This window comes from Amblyomma mixtum, chromosome 8 (genome assembly GCF_055824585.1).
Source record: "Amblyomma mixtum isolate Tamu chromosome 8, ASM5582458v1, whole genome shotgun sequence".
Lineage (NCBI taxonomy): Eukaryota > Metazoa > Arthropoda > Arachnida > Ixodida > Ixodidae > Amblyomma > Amblyomma mixtum.
The window spans coordinates 85,060,953-85,088,788 of NC_143019.1; the positions used below are offsets into that span (position 1 = coordinate 85,060,953).

Genomic DNA, 27,836 nt, shown 5'->3' on the forward strand with positions numbered 1-27,836 from the left:
TCCCGCGCGACCTTTCTTCCTCTAAAGAATCTTAAAAACGAAGATATGTTTCAAATGTCTAAAACATCTTATGTAAATAAGGGAACGACAAAATGTATGAAATATTTGAATAAGGAGTCTTAAGCACTACATTTAGCAAGAAAAAAACATAACTTCATCATTCCATCACTGAAATCTATTTTAACAGCAGCGCTGTAATTGCTCTTTGAGTTGTTGGTTCTATCTCTAGTTATGTATGACATGCACAATGATTAGAACTGATGCTTGGGAGAGTCGGTAAGCAATTTCAAAAGGGAACAGAGCGACTTTTGATAGAGACGGAAGGAAAGACACAAGAGGATGGGCGCTGACTTGCAACAAGAGTTTTACTGCTTGGAATGAGGAAATATACAGGATGGCCCCGCCGCGGTGGCTCAGTGATTACGGCGCTCGGCTGAGGGCTTCAAAGACGCGGCTTCAACCCCGGCCGCGGCGGCCGAATTTCGATGGAGGCGAAATTGCAGAGACCCGTGTGCTGTGCGATGTCAGTGCACGTTAAAGAACCCCAGGTGGTCAAAATTTCCCGAGGCCTTCACTACGGCGTCCCTCGTAGCCTAAGTCGCTTTGGGACGTTGAACCACAATAAAAACCAAAAAAGAACAAACGAAATATACATGATGTTGCACACAAGAAGAAACGCATGGTGACAATAGACGCTGGTTCATACACAGGAACAACCAAACAAATGTACGTAACACCATCACTTCCCTGCGGCTAGAAACTCGTAATTCTTTGGCCGGTATTGGTATGGAAAGGTTGCTAGCGCATGCGTCTTTCGACCATGCGACGTGCCCGGCTTCTGCAATTTCACGCGTTACCTTATTACTGCTCCTGCTTAATGCCTTTGTGTGCAGCAGGATGGCAAGGTTTACTTCCGCAATCTCTGCAATGTATGCCGAGATGTCCTTTCACAGTTTGGTACACCTTGCCGAATATTGTGTTCATTAGTCTCTGTGACAAATGATGAATGTAAGGAACCACAGCTGTCTTTTCTTTTTCTTTCATGGGTTCCGCCAGTTCCTCCTTGTTTGTTTAATCTACTTGAGATTGATTCGGATACAGAGACAGGCAGCTGCTTGGGATAAACCGCCTTCACAAGACGACCTGTTTGGTGATCGAAACTTTTTTTGGATAGCGTCAATACAGGATTTACTTAAAAGCTGGTGGAAAGAAATAGTGGGTCCACATGGGACTAGTCCACATGGTTGTTCTAGCAGCGGTGGAGCCAGGCCGAAGAAGCTGTGATGCAGTGGCAGAGAGCAGCAACATTTTTATCTGCATTAAACAACCAGTCGCATGCATATCGTATTTTGTTATCCAAGTAATGTGGGCACAACACAAATCCGCACCACCTACTAGCTGGTTTAATGATTGTCGAACCGTATACCCAAATTAGTTTCGCATCAGTACATATCGTAGTCAATCGGAGTGCATCGACAGGGATTGTCAGAAGTCGCCAGGCTGTACGTTCTGGTATTGCATTTGGAAATAGCGGCATGACTGTCAGCTATAGCATGGGCGGTGCAGCCGCAGAGCAGTTTGTGTTTATATTCGCATCCTGCTACAAAGCTAACAATCCAGCATGCCTTTGCGATAAAGCGCTCAAAAGAAGATGGATCGCAGCTCGGTGGGAGCCAAATGCTCGCGTGAGCCAGTTTGATACGTCTTATGACGATGCGGTGGAAGTTAGCGAATCCTCGTAACAATATGAACAAATTCACATTGCGACACCTGTGCTCGAGGAGAGGATCTAGTGATGCAGAGCGTTGACGCGTTACTTAGCTTGGAATAGAGTCCGCATGTGCATGGGTAGAGGTCGGAACAAGAGTAGACGTTTTAAATAAGGGTTGCCAAAATATTGAAAAGCACTTGAAAAAAAGAAAACATCACGCGTCAAAGAGCTAAGGTGACGGAAACGTGCTGGTTATGGGGGTGCAAGTACTACCGTGATATTCCAAGCACTGGTCTCGGTACCCGTGAAGGCACTGTAGCTAAAAAAAGTTCATAAGCAAGAGTCAACTACGGAAGAAAAACAACATAGAATCACCCATGCGTTAAAATCTGTCCATAGTCGGCCAGCTGTTCATCGTACTCCACACATCTTACCCACACGCCGTACTCTTCGTAAACACAAAACGTCCATCGGCGAACGCTACTTAAAAAATTATACTAAAATAATGTTGCGGTCGAGGTTCCTTTCGCCGCAGCTGTCACTGTCCGCCCGCATGTGCGCACAGAGCGCTCGATCCGCCGCCATGGTAGTGTCGGATTGGCCTGTATGGGGGCGCGCGGGTCAGCTCATTGTGCCAAGGAGGCCTCGGCAATGGCAGCCACCAGGGGCGAGTCCGCCTCCTCCTGCCAGGGCAGTGTGCAGCGTCCGTCGAAGTCGTCCAAAAAGAGGTCGAATACGGCCACCGGAGCATCGCCGATCCCGTCGGCGTACGAGCGGCGCATGCGCAGTTGCAGCTCCTCGGGGCCAGCATACAGTGCGATCTGAGTGGAAGAGAGGCATGCGCGCGTGTTTAGCGCAGGAACTCGAAGACGTAATGAGAACTGCCTCAACTACCAGCTAAGACTGCGCTCCCCTCAGCTGCTGTTGTGTCCCCTCTCAGACTTCTCACATGGGCGACTTGAGGTGACCTAGTTCAGCCCGATCCTTGACTCGATCCTCCTTTCGGGCTCATCTAAATCAGGTTTTGATGCCATAAGAACCTTCTCGTGGCCAAGTAAGCAGAAGGAGAAAATACTCTCCCACTGAAACCAATAAACCGCGCCTTGCGGCATTTCTGTGTGTTACGGCAGTTTAGGTTTCACCGCACATAAAGTACCTTTGCTTTATTTAACTCTTTGAATGACGATTTTTACTCATGCACAGTCTTAGCACCCACCTTATCGGGCTGTATTGTGCTGTAGTTCTCTCCAGCGACGGTTCAAATATTGAACGTGAATCAAACTTCACAGAATGCTGGTGTCACCAGAGCCGCTCCGGCTCCCTTCTTCGGCTATAAAAATTCAACCTCTATTTTCAATGCCTTTCCTATCAACCGCTTCCATTCGAATGGGAACAACGCGGAAGCCCTGTTCACAGGCCATTCTCAAATGGCTCGCTGCGGCGTGAGCATCGCGCCGCACCACTCAAGCTGCTGCACAGTGCGACGCTTCCTGACCCCTCTACCAGGAGCTATCCGGATTGGATATGACATGGCTGAGCCGGAAGAGCAGGAAAGCTAGGGAACGGTGAATAGAAGAAGAGAGCAAAAGGAAAGGGATGGACTCGCGTAACTGAGATGACATGACAGGCATTGACAAATAAGGGATGCGTTGCTTAAGTGAGAGCAACGGGGACGCCTGACCCATCGAGCTTAAAGCCTCGAAGGCACTGGGCGGCGTACCTCGGTGCCGTTCGCGCTGCTCGCTCCGAGTGCCCAGACGCACTCGTCGTCGTTGTCGAAGGCGTGCTTGAGCAGTCGGCAGACGTGGTCGTAGCTCGTCTTGTGGGTCTGCACCGTGGGGCCGTTGAAGACACTGGAGGGCGTTGCCGCGTCCAGAAGCCGAGGGTAGCTGAGAGGCAGCGTCGCGTTGAATACGTCGGCGCCCAACTGCGTCAAGCGCGCGCGCACGAACTATACAGAGTGTTTCACCTAAGAATTCACTCAATTTCTTTAGAATAGGCTTTTTGAGTTAGAATAGCGCATTGCCTTTCATGGTATCACAAGTATCAAGCCAACTAGCCCGACAACACCTCTTGCTGAAATTGCCAACGGTGTAGTGCATCAGAATACAGATATGCTGAACAGCAAGCTGATTAACTAATATTAACTCTTACTGTTGGCCTCCTTAATTATTGAGATGGGTGTAGCGCAACGTAATTAATACATTTCAGTTTTTAGAATTTGGAAAATGCGGCTACCCTTGGTACTGTGGCCCAACAAATTTTGCCTATTTCGACGAATTAAGTTTACTGGAGAGGTTGCTTTGCCTGCAAGCTTCCCGAAATCGCATGTAATTTGGCGCGATGAAGCCGAAATTTGTTGGGCCACAGGGCTGAGGATAACCGTCTTTCCAAGTTCTAGAAACTGATATGGATATTACATACGGTGGGCCAGACCTCTCTAAATTATTAAGGCCCGTAACAGCAGTGGGTAAAAAGTTAACTATTCAATATTATTTAGCTAGACTGCTAGTTAGCACGTTATAGCTGTATTCTAATGCACTACACAGCTGGCAACGCTATGCCGAAAAAGCGCTCTTCAAACTCGAAAAGCCTATTTTTTAAAATTACGTAATGTCTTAGGTGAAACATCCTGCATATAGTAAAAGACTGCAGCCCAACGCGTAGTTTAAAGCGACGTTGAAGAGACATTACCTTCACATGTATCGATAATCGCCGCGTTCTAATGACAGGAGATAATTTCACTGCAAACGCAGATTTAATCTTATAAGAAAGGTCAAAAATGAAAAACAGTAGACTATCTATTCGTGAAGATTAAGCGGAAGGTTCAAGCGTATTTTTCAAAAGGCGTGGCACATTTTTGGGTGGTTTCCGCCTGAAAACTTTAGCTTCTAGAGTAGCATGCGTTCCGATGGATCTACAACACAGACTCTCTACTAGTGCTCAGCGCTCCATTAGTGACGCAACGCGTTTGTTAGTTGGTTAGCCCTATGGGAGTGGGCGGAGCACAAGCGGTGCTACGCGCTTCCATCAAGTGCGCGATCTTCGCCCTCTCTCGAGAACCTTCAAAAGCCGTCACAGCGCGCTTCTGCTTTCGACACACCGGTTCATTTAGCGTCCGCCCAGCTACATACCGCAGGAGGGAAAGTTTAGAAAAGTTTGCTTCATGCTCGGCGCCATCTTTGCCATCTGCTTTGATGCTAAGTTCGGCCTGACGTTCACAGCGGTTTCTGGACAATGCTCTTCGGAGCTTCCAGAAGACAGGAGCTGGAACGTTTCAGATGCCTAATACAGGCATCACCACTAGTGGCCGTTTCCACAAGCAAGCTGCGATGACTTCGACACGATTTTGTAGCGGAAGCTACATTGGCCACGAACTTGCGTTTTCGCTGTGGCGGTGCTCCGAGGAGGCACAGAGACCAACCTTGAGCCGTTGCCTAGCAACCGCCGCAGCTGGCGGACGCCGCGCGCTCGCCGAGCCATCTGGCATGACGTCACACCGGGCGCCTCGCCGTGGGGCCGCCGCCGCCGTTTGGTATGACGTCACACCGCTTCCCTCGTCCTGGCCGAGCCGAGCTAAGCCACTCCCAATTTTTTGCTGTTCAGGTTTCTGAGGCTAGTGTACAGCGTTATCAATTTCTAAACAGCACTTCCGGAGACAATTTCTAATGATATAGCATTAGAAGCCTTAACAGCAAAAAAATGTTATTGTTCATAAAATTCGCTGATTGACGAAGGACGCGACGTCATCAGACCGGATAATTCCTTTGGCTGGAGGAAAGTTACGTCACGAGACCGGGTAATTCCGATTTTAAAGGTAAGTGAGGTCACCACACCAGAACTGCCTTCACTTCCGGTGAATACAACATTAAAATATCCAGTTTTAAGCGCATAATGTATTTGATATGCCTGTGAATATTTTGATTGCCGTCATGATTTTCAGTCGAGTGGCGGAAAAGAAATTCACAATTTTTTTTACGGACTTCATTCAACAAAAAATTCGTCTTTTGCTTACGAAACAATATCAGCGTAGCCCCAGAGAATCAAGCAACCGAATTTTGTTAAGGGCAGCAATTGCATCGAGTAATCTCTAATGTCATTTCGGTAGAAACTGCTCATGAGCACTTCCGACAACGCAGACGCAATTGGGGCCAACGGTCCGGATAGCGCCATAGCATCGCACCCTGTACGAGATATGTAGGCCAGCAGATGTGAAACATAAAGGCGAAAGCCTTTAATGGCTCATTCTCCCGTCCGTCCGTCCGGCGTTACATCCAGCGCCTGGGGTGACTCATCGACGAGCGCAGCTGCCAAAAGGCAATCGACACCTTCGTCGAGAGGTGGAGCTGTCGGCGCGGCGGCGTCGAGCGCTGCTCCGTCGTTAGTCGGTGTGCGGCAGCTAGTGGAGGAGGATGGCTCGCAAGCGGCGCAACTATGACAAACATAGGCAGTCACTGGCAGTCGAGGTAGTGCGACAAAGGCTTTCGCCTATAGCGCACTTTACGCTGCCATATTTTTTGTTACTGAACTTTGTCTAGTTTGTTCTTTGAAGCTTTTTACGTTTCTAAATCTTTTCGCACGTGCTATTTCAAGCTATGTAAAGGGTGCTTCACCTGACTTTACGCAATTTTTTCAAATAAGTTTTTTGAGTTAAAAGACCACTTTTTATTGCATAGTATTGCCAGTGGTGTGGTATATGGGAATACAGTTAACACGTGCTAACTGGCAGTTTGGTTAACTAATATTGAATAGTTAACTTTTTAACTGTTACTGTTAGGCTCCTTAATGACTGAGAGGCCTGCAGACCAGCGTAAGTAATATCCATATCAGTTTGTAAAATCTCGAGAATACGGTTACCCTCGGCGCTGTGGCCAAAAAAAGTTTGCTTACATGGCGCCGAAATACATGCACTTTCGAAAAGGCAGGCAAAGCAATTTTTCCAGTGCACGTAACACGTCGAGATAGCCCAAGTTTGTTGGGCTACAGCGCTGAGGGTAACCGCGTTTTTAGAGTTTCTGATATGGATATTACTTATGGTGGGGTACACACCTCTCAATAATCAAGAAGCCTAACTGCAACATTTAAAAAGCAAACTATTCAATATTAGTTAACCAGCCTCGTAGTTAGCACATCTTAGCTGTATTATGAATGATGTACTGGACCACTGAAAATGCTATGCCGAAAAAAAAGCGGTCTTCTAACTTAAGAATCTTATTTTTAAAAATTATGTAAAGTCTTAGCTGAAACACCCTGTTTATGCAGCACCTGCGTGACCTCCGTTCCGCTATCAAATTATCAACACACCGTGCTGGTGGTACGATAAACACAGACTGGGAGTCGAGATGACTTGCCGATATGGAATAGACGATCTTCGTGTAGTACACGGGATTCGACGTCTCGTTAAAGACGTGCTCCAGGATGGCATTGTACGAAGCTGCCGCGAACTGTCGCCTTCCGGGACAATCCAGCACCCCCTGCAGCAGAGGTAAGGTTTATCGGATGAGCATAGACCCATGGTTTCCGTTTCAAGCAGCAGTGGTATAACGTTGGCTTGGAATGCCGTAACCAAAAGATCGCACGGTCACTTGCTGAACAGAGAAATTGTTTTGCAGGTTTCTCTGGAAAGAAGTAGCCTAATGAATGCTGTCCGTGTGGTCATACGATGGAGGTGTCTAAGAATCGGAGGAAGAATACTAAAATTTGGAAACAATGCAAATTTTAGCTGATTAATCGGATATGGGTCGCCTCGCACTTTCCGATCCCTACCAGAGATTCATTTAATTCTGCGCCTGCTTCATCGTCTAGCATTTTACACCTCTAGCATTTAGTCCGACGCAGGCTATAACCAACCCGTAGCCGTCTGGGAAAATTGAAGCTGTGTACATATAGACGTAAGATTGCACTCTAACAGTTGCAAACGTGCTTCCTGGTTCAAGTCTTGTGTGGCTTATAGGGCTTATATCGTGGTAAACAAAATTGTAGGGGACAATTTAGCTCCTTCTCAAGAGTATGGTGCAATAGCGGTAATGGGTTATTGCCCATATATGTAGAATTGGTCATCGTATCTTAACATTCATGGATACCTGCAAATCCTCGCATCACTGCTGGTGCAGTAGAGGACTGGTTAAGCGATGAGCCATTGCCGTGCAATGGCAGGTGCTGCCACCGACGTTGCTTATGCGACCTAGTTTGCTCTCCCCAAGCAATACATCGCGACCAACCATTAATTTAACTGCCACCTGCCACTGCGCAATTTGCTCAGAATCCGGTGGGCAGTTGTGATGATGTCACAAAGTCACATGACCTAAGGGGCCCACCTGCCTCCTAGTTGCTTCTCTGGGGATTTTTCGTGCGACACAAGCTCCTTAAGTCTATCGCTTTAAAATTTAGCGCCACACGCAGTACCCGTACAAGAATGTCACGAACGTCGGTGAAAATGCGAGCCAAAGCGGCGACTAAGTGCACTGATGGACTCTCACGCCACAGAGTTTTAGATGCGCAGCTGAGATTTCATAAAGTTTACGTGTCAACGTACAGGATGGATTGCTCTTTGGAGAAAGCACGGTAGTCCTGGTGTGCTCAAACTAACCTGTTTTGAAAAAGTCACTTAGGAGATATCAGTTCGCGCTATTCGTTCAGGCGCTTCACACTGGAATGAAATATATCACACTGGAATGAAATATAGCAACATGATCACGGGTTTACTATTTCAGTAACTCGGTATTAAAAAGCAGCGTCGGAACCGTGAAAAGAGGGCGTCTGTGGCGTACATATACCTCTCGGCGCAGCGTGTGTGTCAGGACGATGACGTATTCCAGGTTGTGCATGATATTCTTGAGCCAGAATTTCCGCACCAGCTCGACCACAGGCGGCACCGTGAGCATCACGGTGAATCCTTGTCGGCGCAGCTCCTCGATCAGAGCCCGGAAGAAGGCTACCGTGAATTCCTTGTCGCAGGTATCGCCCGGCCGGTCCCAGTGGATGTTCACACCCTGTTCAAGTCCGAACTCCGCTCAGAGTATGCCTCCATCCCGCCGTGCCCAACGGCGCAGCCTAACTCTGTCCCCGAAGCCATCGTCAGTACCCAGACTCTAGCCGCGAGAGACGTCAATCATTATCATCATCATCAGCAGCAGCAGCAGCCTGACTACGTCCACTACAGCACCAAGGTCCCTCTTATATCCCTTTCATTAACCCTGTCCTGTGCCAGCTACGGCCAACTTATACCTGCAAACTTCCTAATCTCATTCGCCCAACTAACTTTTTGCCGTCCCCGGCTACGCTTGCCGTCTCTAAGAATCCAGTCTATCCTTAAAGACCATCGGCTATCTTGCTTTCAGATTACGTGTCCTGTCATAGCAGATTTCTTGTTCTTGTAATCTACTAGGATATCATTAAATTACGAGACGAAGAAACTGGCTTTGGCAGCACTCGTAATCTGAAGTCAAGATAACTAATAGGATGCATTAACCCGCGGTGGCTCAGCGTTTATGGCGCTCGGCTGCTGACCCGAAAAACGCGGGTTGAATCCCGGCCGCCACGGTCGAATTTTGCAGCAGGAAAAATTGTAGAGGCTCGTGTCAGTGCACGTTAAAGAGCCCCTTGTGGTCGAAATTTCCGGAGACCTTCACTACTGCCTCCCTCGTAGCCTGAGTCGCTTTGGGACGGTAAACCCCCATAAACCATAAACCATTTATCCGCGTTCATTCTCTGACATACTTTGCCCTCTTGCTGTGTCTTAACATTACATCTATCATTTTCATTTCAATAGTTCGCACCATTGTCCTCAATTTGAGTTTTATTTTCGTTAGCCTCCACTACTCTGATCCATAGATGAGTAGCGTTGGGTGGATGCCAATGAGACCAACACTGTTCCCACTTCGAGTTATTGATCAATTCGCTCTCGCCCTACCATAAGCTTGCCGTCCTGGTTAGCTCAATTGGTAGAACGACTGTTCCGGTGAAGCGGTGGTCCTGGGTTCGAACCCCGGACCAGGACAAATTTTTCTTTAACTACGAAGTTTCTGAGAAAGCTGTATAGCTTTCCTTTGTAGCCGTATGGCTGCGCTCGGGTGGATGCCAATGAGTAATTACTCCCTTATTACAAATCTACTCCACCTTGGGGGATTCCCCTAAACATTTGACCAAGCGTTAAGAAACAGGTGTTATAGACTTTCCTCTTTAGTAATATCGGTAAAATACCATTAATGATCTGAGAATATATTGCGCTCGATCCCATTATTATTCCAATCTTGTTATTTCACTTCGTAGACCGGATCAGCGCTCACCACGTGCCCTAAGCAGACGCGCACTCCCTTACCACTTCCAGCGCCCCGCTACCAGTGGTTTACTGCTATTACCTTCGGAGATAGTTGAACATTTCTTTAGTTCTTTCCATAGTTTTTCTGCTGTCAGCTGTGCCTGTCTAATTCGTTTATCATGTTTTGCAATTTACTCCTTCAGTGGGTTCGCAAGGCAATGTGATCAGCGAATAGCACATTATTAAGGCACTCTCCGTTAGCACTTGTCTCCATCTGGTTCCAATCCAGGTCTCAGTGTAAGTACATAAAAGTCGGGACACACTACGAAATAAATATAATATTGCCCTGTCCGCACCACCGAGGTAGCATAAATTAAATTGGGGAGAGCAAGACGTTCTCGCGTTAATCTGTCACGACATTCGCTGCCTTTTCCTCTTTTGCGAAACTGCGCTTGCCTCACTGCTTTGACCCATAATCCGATTAGCTAAGGACGCTGACTTGAATGCATATATTGCCAATGTGAAACGAGCGAAGAGGGCGGTACAAGCCAGAAGACACCACTAGCGCATGAGTGTAGTCTTCTTTATTGTGTCGTCTTCTTTCCGCTTTTGACGCCGAGAGCATGCCTGGTATCGCCTAGCAGTCTGCCATTTTGAAGAGTCTACGTAGCGATGAATACATTAGCTGACCACTCTAGTGGCATAACTTCACACAGCCTGGGGTGTAATCAGCGGGATTTCAGTGTACCCACCCAATAATGTGCGATAAGGGGAAGCTAGCGGGATGGAGTAGCTGCCTGGTGCCTTAACAAGCCGAGGCAGTGCTAAAAATCCGGGTCCCTATCTCATGCCTATGCGCATTTCGTACGCCTCTTCCCTTTCTCCCACGCGCTGACCATTGCATCACACTTTTTTTAAGTCGTTGTAAGGTGAGGGCGTTAAAGGTCGTTGTCGGCGTTGTCGGTGTCGGTTTAGTGAAAAATCACGGGCATTGCTCTGGCACGTGGTCCCTAGATTGTAACCTAGGAGACAGGTGGATGAGCTATATCAAGTGATCTTGCGGCGTCATCACAACTTGCAAACCCGATAATAAGCAAGCTGCCCTCCTTGGCAGGTGGCAGTAAAATGATTGGTCGCTCGGGAAGAGCAACCTCTGTCGCACAAGGCCCACCGCCAGGAGCACCTGCCATCGCAGGGCAATGGAGCATCACTTAACAGCTGCTCCAGGAGGGGTATGAGGACTCCCAGGCGTTCATGAATGTAAAGTATAGAATGTCCTTCTGCATATAGGAATAGGAATTAACCCATTACGCTATCACTTCATAGCCTCAAGGGCGAGCTTAACTCTCCCCTGCATTTTTTTAAGCCTTCCGGTGGGGTTTCCTTGTTGACATCCAAAATAGGTAAAGCACGCCATTCTATACGGCGAGTAATTATTTAAATCAAAGGTCGCTCATGTATTCTCAATGGCTCTTGCGTAATGCGCAATCGAACGCTCAGAAAAGGTAAAACTTTTACGGCACACGGGCTGTAGTGACCGAATAGCACGGAGACGTAGCACTTTTCTTAGTGCCAAGAGCGTCAATAACTTTCAGTGCTACCTCCACACATCACTCGGGTTTACTGCAACTTTGAGACACATCCAACCGCTCATGGCTCATGCTCAAGTCGTGCGCTCTGAATACACCTCGTGGAGGTGCACTGAACAAAAATAATGAGGTCGGCCCTGTTGCCCTGAAACTATTTATGTCTCGTTTTCTCATTCCTCTTAACACGGCTTGTGTTGCGCTGGCCTTATAGGTGCTTTTGAGAGCATTTATAATATGCTACTAAGGGTCTTTGATTGCGGAGCGCCTGCATTAGTCCTGATGTTTCCACCTCATTTACTGCTTCCCGTCATTGATAAAGCCATGATTCGGAACTCGTAGTGTTGAGGTAGTTGCGTGTTGTTCTGACTGATGACGTCAACTTAATCTACTGCTGAGAGCCTTGCTCAAATTTGGGTCATTTTTCTTTTGCTTGCATAAAATCTAGAATTGTGTTGAGTACATATATCACCTGCACAAATGTATTTTCCAAGGAAATATCAATTACAGGGGCCTGTAATTTTATAGTTTTTGACGTTACCGTTTCTGTTCATTAATGCTCTTATTTTCTTTAAACAGTGCGGCACGCCTGAAGTTGTTGTCACACTAAACAACCATTGCTCGTCTGTACACTTTTACCCAGTGAGAACAGTAAGCGCCGGAGGATTATTTTTTCCGAGTTAGAGCTTTACGGCAACCCCGTCCCTAAAGAGAATACTATTTACCCCCCGGATACTAATTGCAGTTAGACTTCAGTATAGTTAATCTCCGCACGGACTAACTGTCTTCTAGTGAGGACTAAGTGGTGGAGTTCTATTTTTTACTCTAGTAGTAGGCCCTACACTACATGTACAACCCGTGATCATTCCCTTTCGGTCGTCCCGCCATCTTGAATGGCACGCAGATGGCATCATAACCCCAATGCCAAAAAAAGTGGATCATCCTGTACATTACATGTCTACTGGCGGGCCAAATCTCCGAATACATCTTCTGGTGGCTCAAGACAACCCAGGACAGCAGATGAGTGCTGGAGTTCCGGTGTTACAACGCAGCATGCCGAAAGCCGTCTCCCTCGGAGAAAATTCATGACAAAAACTCGCAAAAGTTGGCCCTCCCTACGCAGCCAAGCACGTACGTCGAACTGTTGCCTGAGGGCGTGGAGCTTGTTAATGACAGCTTCGCGGACATCGAAGTCCTCCACCAAGCGCACCAGCGAGGGCGAATCCAGGCGTGATCCCCCCAGTGTGACGTGGAGACGCATTCTCTTGCCCTCTGTCAGCCGCCTATCACGGAGGCTGACGATGGCATCGACAATGTCATCGTCCAGGGTGAGGCGCTTCATGGTCACCGTCTCAGTCACGGCCAGGGCGTAGTAGATGAGTTCCGAGCAGTAGGCGGTTGGCAGCCGCTCCAGGACGTACAGGCGCCGGGAGGAGAAGTACCTGCAAGGGGGGGGGGGGGGGGGGGAGTACAGATCCCTCGAATCCCTTTCTTTGAGTTGAACGCACTCTTTGCCAGTTAGTGGTGATCCGCTATGGCATGCCACCTTAGTCACTACGATGATCGCTACTGCTTCTTCCAGATAGGAAGAGAATGAAATTCTTCGAGCTTGCAGAGTTCAGAGCCGACCGAGAAGTGGCTTCAAAGTTCACAGCCCCTGAACCTTCCTAATACCTTGTAAAGCCTTAATCAAATCATACAAACCATTGGGCACTTTACAGCCTTGTAGTGGAGGGATGTAGGGCACCTCCAAAGCTTAAATCCTCTAGATTGCGGCCCACCCTTCTAAACCATGGTAGCCTAATAGCCACCCTAAGTGCCCCACTACACTGCTGAAATGGAGACTATTTTGACATGAGACGTTACCATTGATGTAAGTACACTCTGAGTGTGTGCTCAAAGCTGTAGGCGTGAACGAGCCTGAATCATGAGCTGGGCATATGAACTAGTCCAGCGTAGAGCCCGGATGCTTCATGCGTGCGCGATCAACCGAAATCGAAACTGCACGAGAAACTAATTTGATTATAAATTATTTAGAGGTCATAGGAGAATACCTCATTGGTAATCAATGTATAATAATGCCTTAAGCATCATTACTACGGAAAAAATACGCGCCCAAAAGTTAGGTTTCTATACTCCTTTCAGACTGGGATGCTGACAGCTACGAGGTGCGTTCTGTTCACCACATACATCAGTGAAAACCAGAAAATATTAACAAGTGAACTAACACTTAAGGGATAAAACAGTAGGGTTCAAATACTCCATGTCACAGCCGTCGCTATCAGTTCGCTATATTGTGCGAAAAGCAGATCCTGCAGTTTTTGGCTCTACTGGACAAGAAACGAAACATGTAAAGAGTGTCGTCTATGTACTTGCTATCCAGGACGCAGAGCAGCTTCCGGTGCTGTGTGGCATTCGGGTGGGTGTAACTGCGACTGCCTGTGTCCACCACCTCCGTCATGTTTGGACCCGGGGTGTACACCGGCAGAAAGCAACTCGGGTCCCTGTTCGAGGTGTCGTCGTAGAGCTCATCCTGCAGCATTGGAAAGCGACGTGGCAGGGTGGGCGCCACGGATTCTTACGCAGGCAAAACGTAAAAAAGCCACTGAACGCGAATGTCCTTGAAAAATAAAAACAAAATGACCTGTGAAAATACGGGTCGCCGGGCCAGGTCACTGGTCAGAAAGGAAAGAGTTCATTTGATGATATGCTACCAGACGATTAGTATGGTATGGTATGGTATGGTATGGTATGGTATGGTATGGTATTGTGTAGTATGGTATGGCATGGCACAGTAAGTTAGGGTACAGTGTGGTGTCATCATCACCATCATCAGCCTGACTATACATACTGCAGGACAAAGGCTTGCCGCATGTCTCTCCAATTAACCCTGTCCTTTGCCAGTTGCGGCCACCGTATCCCAGCAAACTTCGTAATCTCATCCGCCCACCTAACTTTCTGCCGCCCCCTGCTACGCTTGCCTTCTCTGGGAATCCACTCCGTTACCCTTAATGACCAGCGTTTATCTTGCCTTGTAGTATGGGTATGGTGTGGTGTGGCTTCATCGTACGCTAGCATCGCGAAGCACACGGGGCTTATAGAAAATAATGAAAACTGGTTTCGAGGAAGGGAAATGGCGCAGTAACTGTCTCAAGCATTTAGGTGGATACCCGAACCACGCCGCAAGGAACGGATAAGAAGGGAGTGAAAAAAGAAAAGACGAAAGATGTGCCGTACTGGAGGGCTCCGAAGAAATTTCGACCACCTGGGCACCTTTAACCTGCAGTGACATCGCACAGCACACGGGAGTCTTTTTGCGTTTCGCCTCCATCGAAACGCGGCCGCCGCGGTCGGGTTCGAGCCCGGATACTCTGGCTCAGTAGCTGAGTATCCTAACCACTGAGCCACCGCGGCAAATAAAGGACACACCGAAAATTGTGAACGAGACACGCAGTGAGGAAATGCAGAGCTGCGCGTGCTAGTTTCTGCGCTTTGCCTCAGCTCTTCTTTAACAGAAGCTCCCGCAGAAGCTGAAGCGCCTACGACTAGTATTCGTTCCTTTTTATCGAAGCACACCTAGACAGCGTGTATAGGCAATCTTACTATTTTCATCTTCTATACGTTTCTTTCCTTGTGGCAAGGTACGGTATGGTATGGTATGGCAATGTATGGTAATGTATGGTAAGCTATGTCATGGTGCGGTATGAGCCAGGGTTTAAAGGCCCCGAAGATTCACTTGGGCTATGAGAAACGTCGTAGGCTTCTTCATCGTACTTTAGCATCTCGAAGCACAGAAATTTTCTCCATTTTCTTTTACCTCCTGCCCAATTCCTTTTCTTAATACGTAGCGCATTTCAGGGCTGCTCTCAAAAGTTCTTTGTCCGTAGTTCATTGAAAGAAATTTCAGAAACTGGCTGTGGTTTAACTCTGGTTAAACCTGAAGTGACGCGATAGCTACAGCTGGCCGACTGGAACTCGCTTATTGCGCTATGCGTTCCTTCATCTTCGTTCCTGGCCGTGGATTTTCTACACCTCTCCACTCCTCCCGACTCAATTTCGCCGGCTCGCCGCCCGCCGGCATCTGCTCCGCACCACAGTGACCAATCACGGCGCCGCCACGCTGAAGGCTTAAAATTCTAGCGTAATGTAGGCGCGCGGCGCGCACACCAGCTGCGTGCTCTGACGTCACTCCGCGCATGCGCACAACTGACGAGGCGAGCGGCGCCTGCTCCGCCGTCGGCGCAGCGGCAAGGTGTGTGGCGCGCACACTAGCTGCGGGCTATGACGTCACTCTGCGCATGTGCACAGCTGGCGGAGCCGTGGTGCACTGGTGCCACGGCTCAGCGCGCAGCCACGCTGACCTCTCGAAGCGGCGGGCGTAGTGTAGCTCTCGCTACAAAAACCTCGCTGTATTAGCCCTCATAGCAAAGAAATTAACGCACCTAATGGTTTGTAAAGTCTACATTCATAAAGCCCAGCTTCCTTACATCTAAAGACGCAGTTTATACGCCGCTTTAAACACACGGTCTGCTTTGACAGGCCACTAAAGATAAGAGGGTAATAGTATTCGCCGAAAGTTGAAAGAATCTACTCTTTGAACCCCTATGTAAATAAACTGCACCAAGTATTCGCCTTATGTTGAAAGAATCTACACTTTGAACCCCTATGTAAATAAACTGCACCAAGTTGGTCGCAGTGAGCATCTGCATAAGTATTGTTACATCTTATTATCTGGCGATGGAATTTATGTTGAGTTGATTTGAGTTGAGTTTATTAACATTTTAGTTCTCAGTACAAAAAACTAAGGGCCGGGGACAAAAGGTACAAAACCTGTACCTGGCTGGGTGCCCTGACCCCAGCTCCCCCTAATTGCGTCTGAAATACATTTACGGGCTATTTAAAACTGGGGAACTAGAGAGAAAATGCGCGTTCGAATCCTTTGAGACAATTATTAAACGATAAGCGGCAGGTTTCATGACCACTATCATCATCATCATATCTCCACCCGGTGACTCACCAAGAACGGAACACCTTATGCGCTGACCTCTATCACGTGTAATTTTTTATTTGTTAGTGGTTCGCAATTTGTTTACTGATTAGTAAATCATATATTATTCTTTTCGGTTACGTATTTCACCTGCGAATTTTGTTGCGCACGTTGCAGGACTGTCCTGTTCCAATTCCCGTCCTAACTCTCATACCCCTTTCCTGACAGCCATATATTCCATCCTTACCGCCCAGCCATACCGCTACTTCCCAGGGGAGGTCAGAGGAGTCTTACCGGGCACACTCCGCCGGCTGTGGGTCGCTACAGTAGTAGCTTCCCCTCACCCCGCACTTTTTATTTTCCCACCTTCGGGTGGCAGAAAATCACAACTGTCCTTGGCCATCCTCTTGTATATTACAATTGGATTAAGCCTGTTGTACGTAAGTAGTACAGGCAGGGGCTATTGTTTTTCAATCCTTTAGGTGGCCCTATCCTATAGAATGTCCTTGTGCAGATACACGAACGCGTAGCTGCAGTTGCCCTTTCACTCGTCACTGTCGCAACCTCTGGTCGTTGCCAGCGAAATTGGGCGGCGTCGTCGCCAGCCCTTCAGACGGAAACTCTTGCACGAGTACCTTGTCTGTCTCTCTCCTGCTCGTCCTTCCAACTAATCGCGACGCGAAAGAGCCTTCTTCAAGCGCGAAAGCCCGGAATGGAGCAGCCATGACTAATCCGCGCAGCCTTAAAGCACGTAGAGTTTGCTTCCAGATCCCTGGCCGTCGCTAGGAGACTGAGGTGTCTGAATGCTTTTGAGCCTAGTCACCCGTCTCAATGTATTGACATGTGGCACACGCTTGCACTTTGTATTCTTGATTCAGTTACAGCAGCTGAAGAAGGCTGTGTTGTTCCTTTGTGTGGGTGCAGACGCTACGGATTTCGGGAGGACATGGTCTGGTAGGTTCCGCCTACTCCCGCTGCTGACGCGCGAATACCTGCCGACGTGCGAGCTCTCTCACCAAAGTGCGCGTGTCCTACCTTGTTTATGTTCCGAGCACTTTTGGATCTTCCCACACCCGTGGCAATTCTGCGTAGCATGAGTCTCTACTCACCTATTTTTTGAGACGTATGGCAGGGCAGTGGGTTGTTCTGCTTTCTGAGGATTAATGCGGTATTCATTATACGAGTTATCACTAAGCAACCACAAGTTCTCTCAGTTTACCGCCTTGCTTTCTTTAGCGTGAGAGTTCAGGCACGCGGCAGGGACTTGCGGTGCTTCTAAATTTGCTATGACTCGAACCCGCGCGTAATATAGGCTGTCTACGGCTGATCTGTGTGGAGCTGTCTACACCGTTGGTAAGTGTAAGCCATGCATGGAGACAGCTCATAAGTTTCAGTAATGAAAAATGATCTTTCTTGCGTCTATTTCTCAGGTAGAACTTGTAACTAGCGAACGGCCGACAAGATTTTGTCAGCACAACTTCCTGTGTCTACCTTTTCTTTCTCATATAAGTGCGTGAGTTCTCCTTCGGGGCGAAGCACCCTTTCAATGTTAGCGAGGTGTTGCGGAGGAGGAAACGCCATTACCACAGGGGGCAACCTTGTGGTTGTGCTGGACATTGTTGGGGCGATGGTGGTGCCGGGCGTCGTTGAGGCGTTGGTGGTGCTAGACATCGTTGAGGCGACAGTGGTAGAGGCCGAGGGAGTGCTCTGCGACCTGCAATCAAAGGCCTGTCATCAGGCTGAGCGGAGATTTCAGGATTTGAAAGCGCCCCAGTCGCTTTCGGCCCGACTTGCAGTAGATTACCAATATGCCGTTTGGCCACTATTGCTAGTACCGTCGATGTTCTTTGTTCTTCTGTATTCAAGAGTTACCCCGTATTTGCCCGAAGGCATTATATCAGAGGGGTTACAGATTGGCAGAAAATACATCTTCACTTGCAGAGCACACTTGCATTTCGGAAAGCCGGTTCCACTGTTGCACTGTTTTAACAAAAAATTTTTAAAACAGGAGACACAGCCGCAGTCACTGCGTTTCTCGACAACACGTTACAATACCACGCGCGCAAACAAACCACTAACATGCTAATTGAGCTCCTCCTCCCAGTTTTGCTGATAACCAGAGGCGCTATTGTAAGGACAGCCTGCGATATGAGAAAGCCAAATTAACTAATTATCAACTACGTCTATTGTTAACCAGGTGAGGCGAACGGAAAGCGTAGTCTTAAAACGAATCTGCGCATTAAAGTTCCTACTCAGTAGGGACGATGGTGGTGGATGAGGATGCTGCTGCTTCGGTAGTGCTCTCGGTGATCGTCCGCCGGGCTACGATGGGTTCCGCCAGGGGCGGCCTGTACAAGACCTGTGCCAGGCGAAAGGTGAAGAACAGCAGCGCGCCGGCCACCGCCACCAAGATCAATATGACCAGGCAGCTGGTGATGAGGTCCGAAAAGGTGTGTAGCTTGCGACGGCGCCGGGAAAATTCGTCGATGGTCTGCGCAGGGTGCACAGTTAATGAATTTTTTACGTGGCATGCCTTGAAGTCAGGCCGGACACCTTTACAGCGACAATCGGATTCACAAGAAACGATGTTACAACTTCCATAAAAGTACCCTTGCGCAGCAGATCTACAAAAGCGCTAATTTTTTGTCGAGCTTCATGGCAGGCACAGAGTGATTAAAGGTATTACAATATCTTCCATCGATACGTTCCGGCGTTGTAATGACACAGCCGTTACTTTCACGGAGCTTTGCTAAGCTACGATAGTTTAAAAATATAATACATGTGTCGCCATCACCTGCCGTTTTAGCCAGGAAACTTCGGTGCTGAAGTCGTTTGTCTTCACGCATCCCTTAGGCTATGCTACACCGTCCGTTTCAATTTTCACGTAAGGAGTTAAATTGAGTGGGGAAAAATTTTTCAACCAAATTAGGCCGCGAAGAAATGAAGCCTGGGTGAAGCAAATTAATGATGTTTATCAATGCGATAAACATCACATCACTGTTATGCGATTTTGAGTGCATTCTGTACTTGTGCCTACCATTGTCGAAGATCTGTTCTGTATATCCTTCTGCTATAACCAATTCACTTTTCCCTACCTTTGCTTTTATGCCATGTTTGCTGCCTTTGAATAATATGTTTATATTTGTTTTCTTTTTTGCACTGTACTTATTGCCCCTGCTATGGTCTTGCAATAAGACCAGCAGTATTGTAAATAAATAAATAAAATAAATAAATAACAAGAATTACATAAAGTCATCCTCCGCGTGCCTTTAACGCCGAGGCAGCAGTGCGCCGCGCCGAAAGCTTCAAGATAGAATGTACAGCAATAGTGAAAAGAAAGCAGGCCACGGCGTTTCGTTCTGGAACAACGCTGCGAGGCTCGTTACGCGGACGGACGGACGCACGGACGGATGGAGGGATGGACGGACGGACGGACGGACGGATGGATGGATGGATGGATGGATGGATGGATGGACGGACGGACGGACGGAGGGACGGACGGATGGATGGATGGATGGATGGACGGACGGACGGACGGACGGACGGACGGACGGACGGACGGACGGACGGATGGATGGATGGATGGATGGATGGATGGACGGACGGACGGACGGACGTAGGGACGGACGGACGGACGGACGGATGGATGGATGGATGGATGGACGGACGGACGGACGGACGGACGGACGGATGGATGGATGGATGGATGGATGGATGGATGGATGGATGGATGGACGGACGGACGGACGGACGGACGGTTGGATGGATGGATGGATGGATGGACGGACGGACGGAGGGACGGATGGATGGATGGACGGACGGACGGACGGATGGTCGGATGGATGGACGGACGGACGGACGGATGGATGGATGGATGGATGGATGGATGGATGGACGGACGGACGGACGGACGGACGGATGGATGGATGGATGGATGGACGGACGGATGGAGGGACGGACGTAGGGACGGATGGACGGACAGACGGACGGATGGTTGGATGGATGGATGGATGGACGGACGGACGGACGGACGGATGGATGGATGGATGAATGGACGGACGGACGGACGGACGGATGGTTGGATGGATGGACGGACGGATGGATGGATGAATGGATGGATGGATGGGTGGATGGACGGACGGACGGACGGACGGACGGATGGATGGATGGATGGATGGATGGATGGACGGACGGACGGACGGACGGACGGACGGACGGACGGATGGATGGATGGATGGATGGATGGATGGACGGACGGACGGACGGACGGATGGATGGACGGACGGACGGACGGAGGGACGGATGGATGGATGGATGGACGGACGGTGGATGGATGGATGGATGGATGGACGGACGGACGGACGGACGGATGGACGGACGGATGGATAGATGGATGACCTTCAAAAAGCCCGGATACTGGATGTCTTTCATGACTCAGAAGACTGTTCCCATCCCCGTCCAAACAGTGGGCTACGATTTGCTTCTCTCGGGTGGCGGAAAATCTTGATGGCGCCATTGCATGCGGCGACTTTGCTCCCTTTCACACTTGCCCTCACCCCTAGTTATTTGTTATTTGCTCTCACAACACTGCTAACGCTGAAACATTCGCGCTACACAGCCGTAACTGTCCTCAGTGTTTATAGCTTTTCTAGGTTTCGAAACCTCAATTATTACTCAGAAACCTTCTTTGCCGTTAGAAGGCGTTAGTCTAGCGTAGATATAGGCCTACTTAAATTTATTTTCGAAGCGCAACTCACCGTTGAGGAATACAGGCTGCTGCGCCGCCGTCGGGGATCATGCACCGCGATCTCCACATTCTGTCGCGGGCGAGTCCTCCTGGTAGTGGCAAACGGCACCGCGGTTGTCGAACCCGTCCACCATCCGGTGCCTGCGGGAATGCACGCCACGTCAGGAAATGCCTTCGTTTACAGCAGTGAGGTCAAAAGTGAAGCAGGTTGAAAGTGAAATAGAGAGCGATTATATCTCTGGACGGTGGCACTCTAGTTGCTCTACAAGGATGTATAGCCAAGTAAAGAGTATGCACCGTTCAGAGTTAGAAGGTAGAAGACTTTTAAACACAAATTTAAACATATATTCCCTCCTTAATAAGCGGTTAATACTCAATTTATAAATTATGGTTTGATTAATGGGTGTTTAATATCTCAAAGTAACTAAGGCTATGAGGGACGCTGTAGTGAGGGCTCCGTAAATTTCGACCACTCGGGGTTATTTAAGATACACTGACATCGCACAGTGCACCGGCCTCTAGAATTTCGCTTCCATTTATTTTTCAGTATACATTACTCATAATACCTTTGTTAAATGACAACTTCTTCAGAGTGAAAACACTTTTACTGTGATTCAAGTAACGCCTTTTGTGTTTCTGCGCTGAAGTTTGGGTTTAACGCACACTGCAAGGGCCTTTAGCATTTCGCCTCCATTGAAATATCAGCGCCCCGGCCGGGATAGAACCCGCGCCTTTCGGATGAGCAGCCGAGCACCATAACCCTGGCGCGGCGTCGCCAACTTGGCGTGACGGACCACCAGTGGCGCTCGTCCGCGCCGAGAACGCCAGAGTACAAACGAACGTAAAGAAAGGGAGGCTAAGCTGCGGGCTTGCGAAGCGGCCGCTTGGATTGAGAAATTGGGACAAGCGCAAAATATTGTCAAGTAGTGATGCTGGCAGTTCGGCAGTCAGGAAGGCACCGAAAAGCTTCAGAAAGAAACTTCTTATCGCCCTGACTTGTGCCCCCAAAGAACAGAACTCTCGGCGATGGCGATAGCTAGCAGCGTCCTCGGAAGTCATTGAAGAACAAAATCCCGACTGCTCATGGCAGTGCTCAGTTTAAAGTTGACGAGGAACCTCCTAGAGAAGGTGGCAAAAGCCACTACGAAAGTCTAGAACGATACCCGCCGCGGTAGCTCAGGGCTTGCCGCGCTCGACTACTGAGCCGGAGTTCCCGGGTTTGAACCCCCGGCCGCGGCGGCCGCGTTTCTATGGACACAAAACGCAAAGGCGCCCGTGCGATGTCAGTGCAAGTTAGATCCCCAGGTGGTCGAAATCTCCTCCGGAGTCTTCCACTTCGGCAACTCTTTCTTCCTTCACTTCTACCTGCCTCCTTACCGGCGCGGTGCGGGCGTCCACCGAGATGTGAAACAATTACAGTGCAATTTCCTCTCCTCAAAAACCAGTTCATAAAAACTAGTTGTGCCAGGCTTCGATCATTCGAAATTAACACGGTCGCGCCATGCGTCACCAAGCAATGAAGCTGCGTAGTAGCCGTTTTCGAGCATGAACAAATAAGCGGTACAAAGTTTTGCGTCAGTAAGAGTCTTTGCCTCACAGTAGACTTGATCTGGCTGAAATCTATTGAACTTGTATTATTTTCCCCACTTTTTCCATTTGCTAGTGCACCTTACCTACACTTATAGTGCCTACAAATCGGGTTGGGGCGAAGCGCTTCTAGACACGCTGCAGCAACTGGGGGCGCACAGCAACACACCAGCATCCGCCGCAGCGCTGTACTCCCACAGCTCTCCGGTCGTGTCCGGGGATCGTATCATCTGCGGCGAGGTCCGACCCGGTGACCGTTGGTTCCGGCCGGCAGCAATGGAGAGGCGCCGCGGACGGAAGGCACCCGCCGGTTCCCCGTGTCCACCAGCCGGAGAGACCGCGATCGCAGCCACCAGGAAGAAGGGGCTCTGTGAGGGGGCATGCCATTGCGCAAGGTTGACGACTATGTTGACAAAGAAACAAATGGTTCAGTCAAATAAGCCACCTGGCCTGTTTGTCTCTGCGCGACAATTATCAGGCTTACGATGGGCACTTTCTAGGACTGGATTCAGCCGCCAGAGATTGCGGCGAAGGTTCACTGTGAAGAATCGCATGCGAGGCCTCCGGAGGGAGTCAAGCGACCCTGCCCGACCTGTCTTGCCGCCATCTAGTCAATTTTTTAAAGCAATTCATAACTCATTCAGCCTACATATTAGTTATCATCATATCATATATATTAGTTATATAATCAACAACCATCATCTGTCCGTCTGTCTATCTATCTGTTTTATTCTTTCTATCTTTACTTCTTACCTTTGTTATTTATATCTGCTTGTCTAGCTACATTTCTTCCTTTGTTTCCTTCTATCTGTCTATTCCTGTATATCCGTCTCTGTATTCATTCAAGAACTCAGCGTATCAAATAAAGAGTCCATCACTTGCGCATCAGCAGATTTGAATTTTCCTATGTGCCTGCCATTATCGACTAGGACTGGCTTATTTAAAAGTAAATTGGACATTAACAACACCTCCAGAAGCGATTGGACTGCACAGTATTCGGTGCGAAACGATGAGGCAGGAAAACACGCTTATAAGTACTGACAATGCCTTTTACCTGAAGGCCATAAACATCGCTTGCTTTGCTCTGAGACCCGTTTAGACGCCTTGATTCGTTTACTAGTCGTGACGTGGAACCACATACGTGAAGAGATGGCATACGTCATAGCTCGAGCTCCTAGCATCCCTGCTGAATGCTCTTTCATAAAGGGCTGCCTTCAGAAGGCAAAAAGAACAAAAATTTCCGTGTCCCCTTTTTGTTGTACGTAGCTTTTATCCCCTCACTACACGTGCGGAGCAGGAAAGAAAGGTGACAGGCGCAGAAAAAGAAAGTGCAGTGGAAGAGGGCTTTTTCTGGCAATTTCGGCTGATCTGGCTGACGCTGAAAGCAGGGAGGTGCCGGCCCTGTAGTCCTTTCATGCGTCGCCATGTGCTGAAGCTATCGTATACTGTGCTTGCACTTGAAGAGTTCTCCCTGGCCTAAAAGCCAGCTAGAGCTCATTAATGTTAGTTAGTCCGACGTGTTTGGGGAATAGCATTGTTTTCTGTGTTTCAGCTTTTAACGACCAGAACCGTACCATTACCTAAAATGAACACTTTATTGGAGGGATCCAGGGCAATTTAGATCACCTGGGGTTTTCTAACACGCGCTTACGTCGTACGACATACGGACATACGGAGCAATACAAAATGTAACAGTAATTTCATTTTCATCCACCCAAGCGCATGCTACGAAGGAAATCTATAGCTTTCACAGAAGCCTTGTAGTTGAAGTCTCTCCTATAAGGTTGAAGAAAAACTGGAATTCTTTTTTTCATTTGAGAGGTTTATGCGAAAGCTGCACGCATTTATTAGCCATATACGACTGTGATTCGGTACATTCTAATCAGTACTTACTCCCTTAAGCTATAAGCACGAAGTAGTGCACTTCAGCAGCGCCAAGTTTTAAGGTTTCCAACTTACCGCGAAGGCGGACCACCAGCTGGACTTGGGTGGAGGGGGCAGCTCAACGATGGGTGTCGGAGCGATGCTTCCGCTTCTCTTCATGTCTGTCTCTGTAGATGCGGCCGCTCCGGTCGATGCAGAGATGGCATCTGGACTCGGCAGTGGAGGAGGCGCTCCTTCTTCGGTCGAGGGCCTCCTTGAGCTCTTTCCGGCACCTGCTGTCTCTGGTTTCTTAGACGGCGCCACAACGCCTCGTTCTGGTGCCTTCGTACCGGTCTCCTGAGCGGGTGGCTCACTAGTTGATATTAAGGGATGACTGGAATCTAATGATGCACGCTCACCATCTCCTGACGGGAGTTTCTCATCTACCGGCGCACGTAAGGACTCCACCGACGCACGTTTGGCTTCTGCCGGTGGACGCCTACTAATTACCGATAAGGGCTTTGCAGGCGACGAGCTGCCGTCTTTACCTTCTGAGAATGTGGACTCACCGTCCTCTACACGACGGCTCCGCATGGCATGTACGCGATCACCATGGTATCGCCGACTTATGTCATCGGAGCACAGCACCTCCTCTTTCTTGGCTACTACAGGCACGTCAGCTTGCAACTGCCAAGTCAATTTCACTGCCGGGTCGCCTTGTTCCACAATAGGTGGTGTGGGGGTTTGTCTGACGGCTTCGCAGACGACTTGTGGAATGGGCTGGGTCGAGAAGAGGCCTTTGCTCATGGTAAAGATGCGCCGTCGTGCGGTCTTCGCGGTCGCATCGTCGACCTGCGTGGGTTGCCGCGTCAACGTCGGCGCGTCGGGTGACGTTCTTACAGAAGCCGGCTTGAACGTCGGCTCTACGCCACTAGCAGAGTTGGGGTGTTCTTCAACGACGGCCCGCTGACCGGGCAGCACACTCATCCGCTCCGCGTTGTTACAATACACGGCGCCTGCATGCGGCTGTTGGTCGTGCTGGTTCTCGCGACGTCTCTCACCATTTGGTATGCAAGATGACGTAACCTCTTTTCGGTGGCTTGGCTGGTCATCGTCGTCTGCAAAGGCGTAGCTCTTGCTGGTCGTGTGAGGTGCGCCTGACAAAGTTTGGCTCCCGTGCTGCTCATCGGCCGAGGCAAAATCCGGCTGGTCTGGACGTAAGAAATGTAATTTACACTTAAGAGTTGCGTACTCAGCTTGGCGCATACTTCAAGTAATAAATGCGTCAGATATACAGAACAGCAGGCTCTTTTTGTTGTGGTAGTGAAGGACGTTTTACCGCAACCTCAATATATACAATGCGACGAAGCTCTAGCCAATGGCGTCATATAGCAAGGACAACACCAGTGCTGCGGCGCAAAGCCGTATTGTAAGATAAGACTGCGTCTTAACAAGGCGAGGTAGAAAGATCTGCTCACGCTTTGGAGGATGCGCTAGGCGATGTCTGTTTTACCCGCCACGCACTTTTAATCTACTTCAAGGGAGGCATTAGAGACAATAAACACACTATCACAATAAATGGTCCAGTGGCATTCGCGCCCTCGACTCACTACCAGACATAATAAATTCGCACTGATGTTTCTCGCCACAGGCGATGCTTCCATTTTGCTGCTGAAACAAAAATTCCAGTGTGCGCGTGTGACACCAAACGCGACTGAACCCTCCACACTTCAGAAACGTAACCCACGTCCACCCTTTAAGTGGCACCGACCCCCCAGAAGCCCATGAGAGAAGCCGACCACATATCCACCTCTACACTTCGGAAGTAGCACCTATTTCCACCTTCCGGAAGCCCCAACTAGCACCCACATCCATCAGAAGCCCACGTAGTAGCTTCAGAAAGAAAAAATGACGGATAAATCAAATTAAAAGACGAAATGGGAACGTAACAAATGTAGAGCGAAAGGCAAAAGACCCCTGCTGCTGCAGCTTCGTCCCAAACGCTCATTTTACCGTCCGTCAAATTTTTGTTTCCGAATTATTCCTTCAATGCAGTTGGATATAAACGATATAGAGGCAAGAACTGGCACGTTAGCCAGTTGTACCCTGAATAACATCTGAAAACCGCCTGCAGCCGGCAATCTAACCTAACTTCATGGGAAATTTTAATTCAGCCAGCCGAGAATCTAACGTCACATACAAAACTTAAAGCAAGCTCACCAACTGGTACTCGAGCGCGCAGACGGCGACCCTCAGTAGCACGGGTGCAACGCCTGTGGGTCACGTGACTGCAGCCAGCAAGTCAACAGCACTACTACTAAAAGACATGCCTTTTTCTTTTACTGGGATGTCTAGCTATTAAGTGTCGAGAGTTGCTCAAGATCCTCGAGAGTCAGCTGCTGGCTTGACTGCATGTCACCTCCAGAGCGAATAGTTCAGGGTCCCGCAATCGTTGGATGACCACTGAGTGCACACTTACAGCCTCCGTGACTCGCAGCCCTGTCGTCCAGGCTCACTGGCGGCGCCACGACAGCCTGCGGTGCCAGAGGTGGGCCGTTGTGCAAGGTCGCGGCGATGGGAGTTGGCACCCTGGGCGGCAGGGAGTTCTTCGGCGTCCCCGAGCGACGTACTGTTGCCGACGACGACCCTATCTCGTCGGGGAGAGCAGGGCGCCCGCTCTTTTTGCTGCTCCCAGAGGATGCTGTAGACATGGCGTCCAACGGCCTCTTCTTCTTCTTCACCATAAGAAAATGGCACATACCCACGCGGGGGGATTGGCCAAGGTGCGGTGGTGAATGCCAAGGAGGTATGAGTGCGGGTAAAAAGCTAAGTAAAATAGTAGAATGTTTGAAATCAGAAAATATGTATGAATTGTTAGAAATGTTAATAATAACCAAATTAGATACATCCCGAAACAAACTAAAATACGCTTTTGGACATTCAGGGGAATTTTATATGGATTTAACAGGGTAAGCGCCCAGTTGCAATGATGTAATCATGAAGGTAGCCGCAAATAGTGCTTAACGAAAATCCCGTGGCGCTCGCACCAAACGAGAGCAGAACTGGTAAAGACAAAGGGAGTCCTAACCTCGAAA

The 27,836-nt window shown here is 49.0% G+C and overlaps 1 protein-coding gene across 1 annotated transcript; it reads right to left on the reverse strand.

Annotated features, from left to right (window-relative positions):
- LOC149333265 (uncharacterized) lies at positions 1-27,452 on the reverse strand. The gene is made up of 12 exons (XM_089557689.1): positions 27,221-27,452; positions 24,838-25,952; positions 23,048-23,246; positions 21,302-21,432; positions 18,797-19,035; positions 18,129-18,258; positions 13,930-14,090; positions 12,693-12,999; positions 8,488-8,703; positions 7,063-7,185; positions 3,432-3,638; positions 1-2,532 (listed from the first exon to the last, which is right to left on the reverse strand). Exons 1-12 carry the CDS (start codon positions 27,450-27,452, stop codon positions 2,338-2,340), a joined length of 3,255 nt encoding a protein of 1,084 aa, XP_089413815.1. The 3' UTR covers positions 1-2,337.
- Between the last annotated feature and the right edge of the window lie 384 nt (positions 27,453-27,836).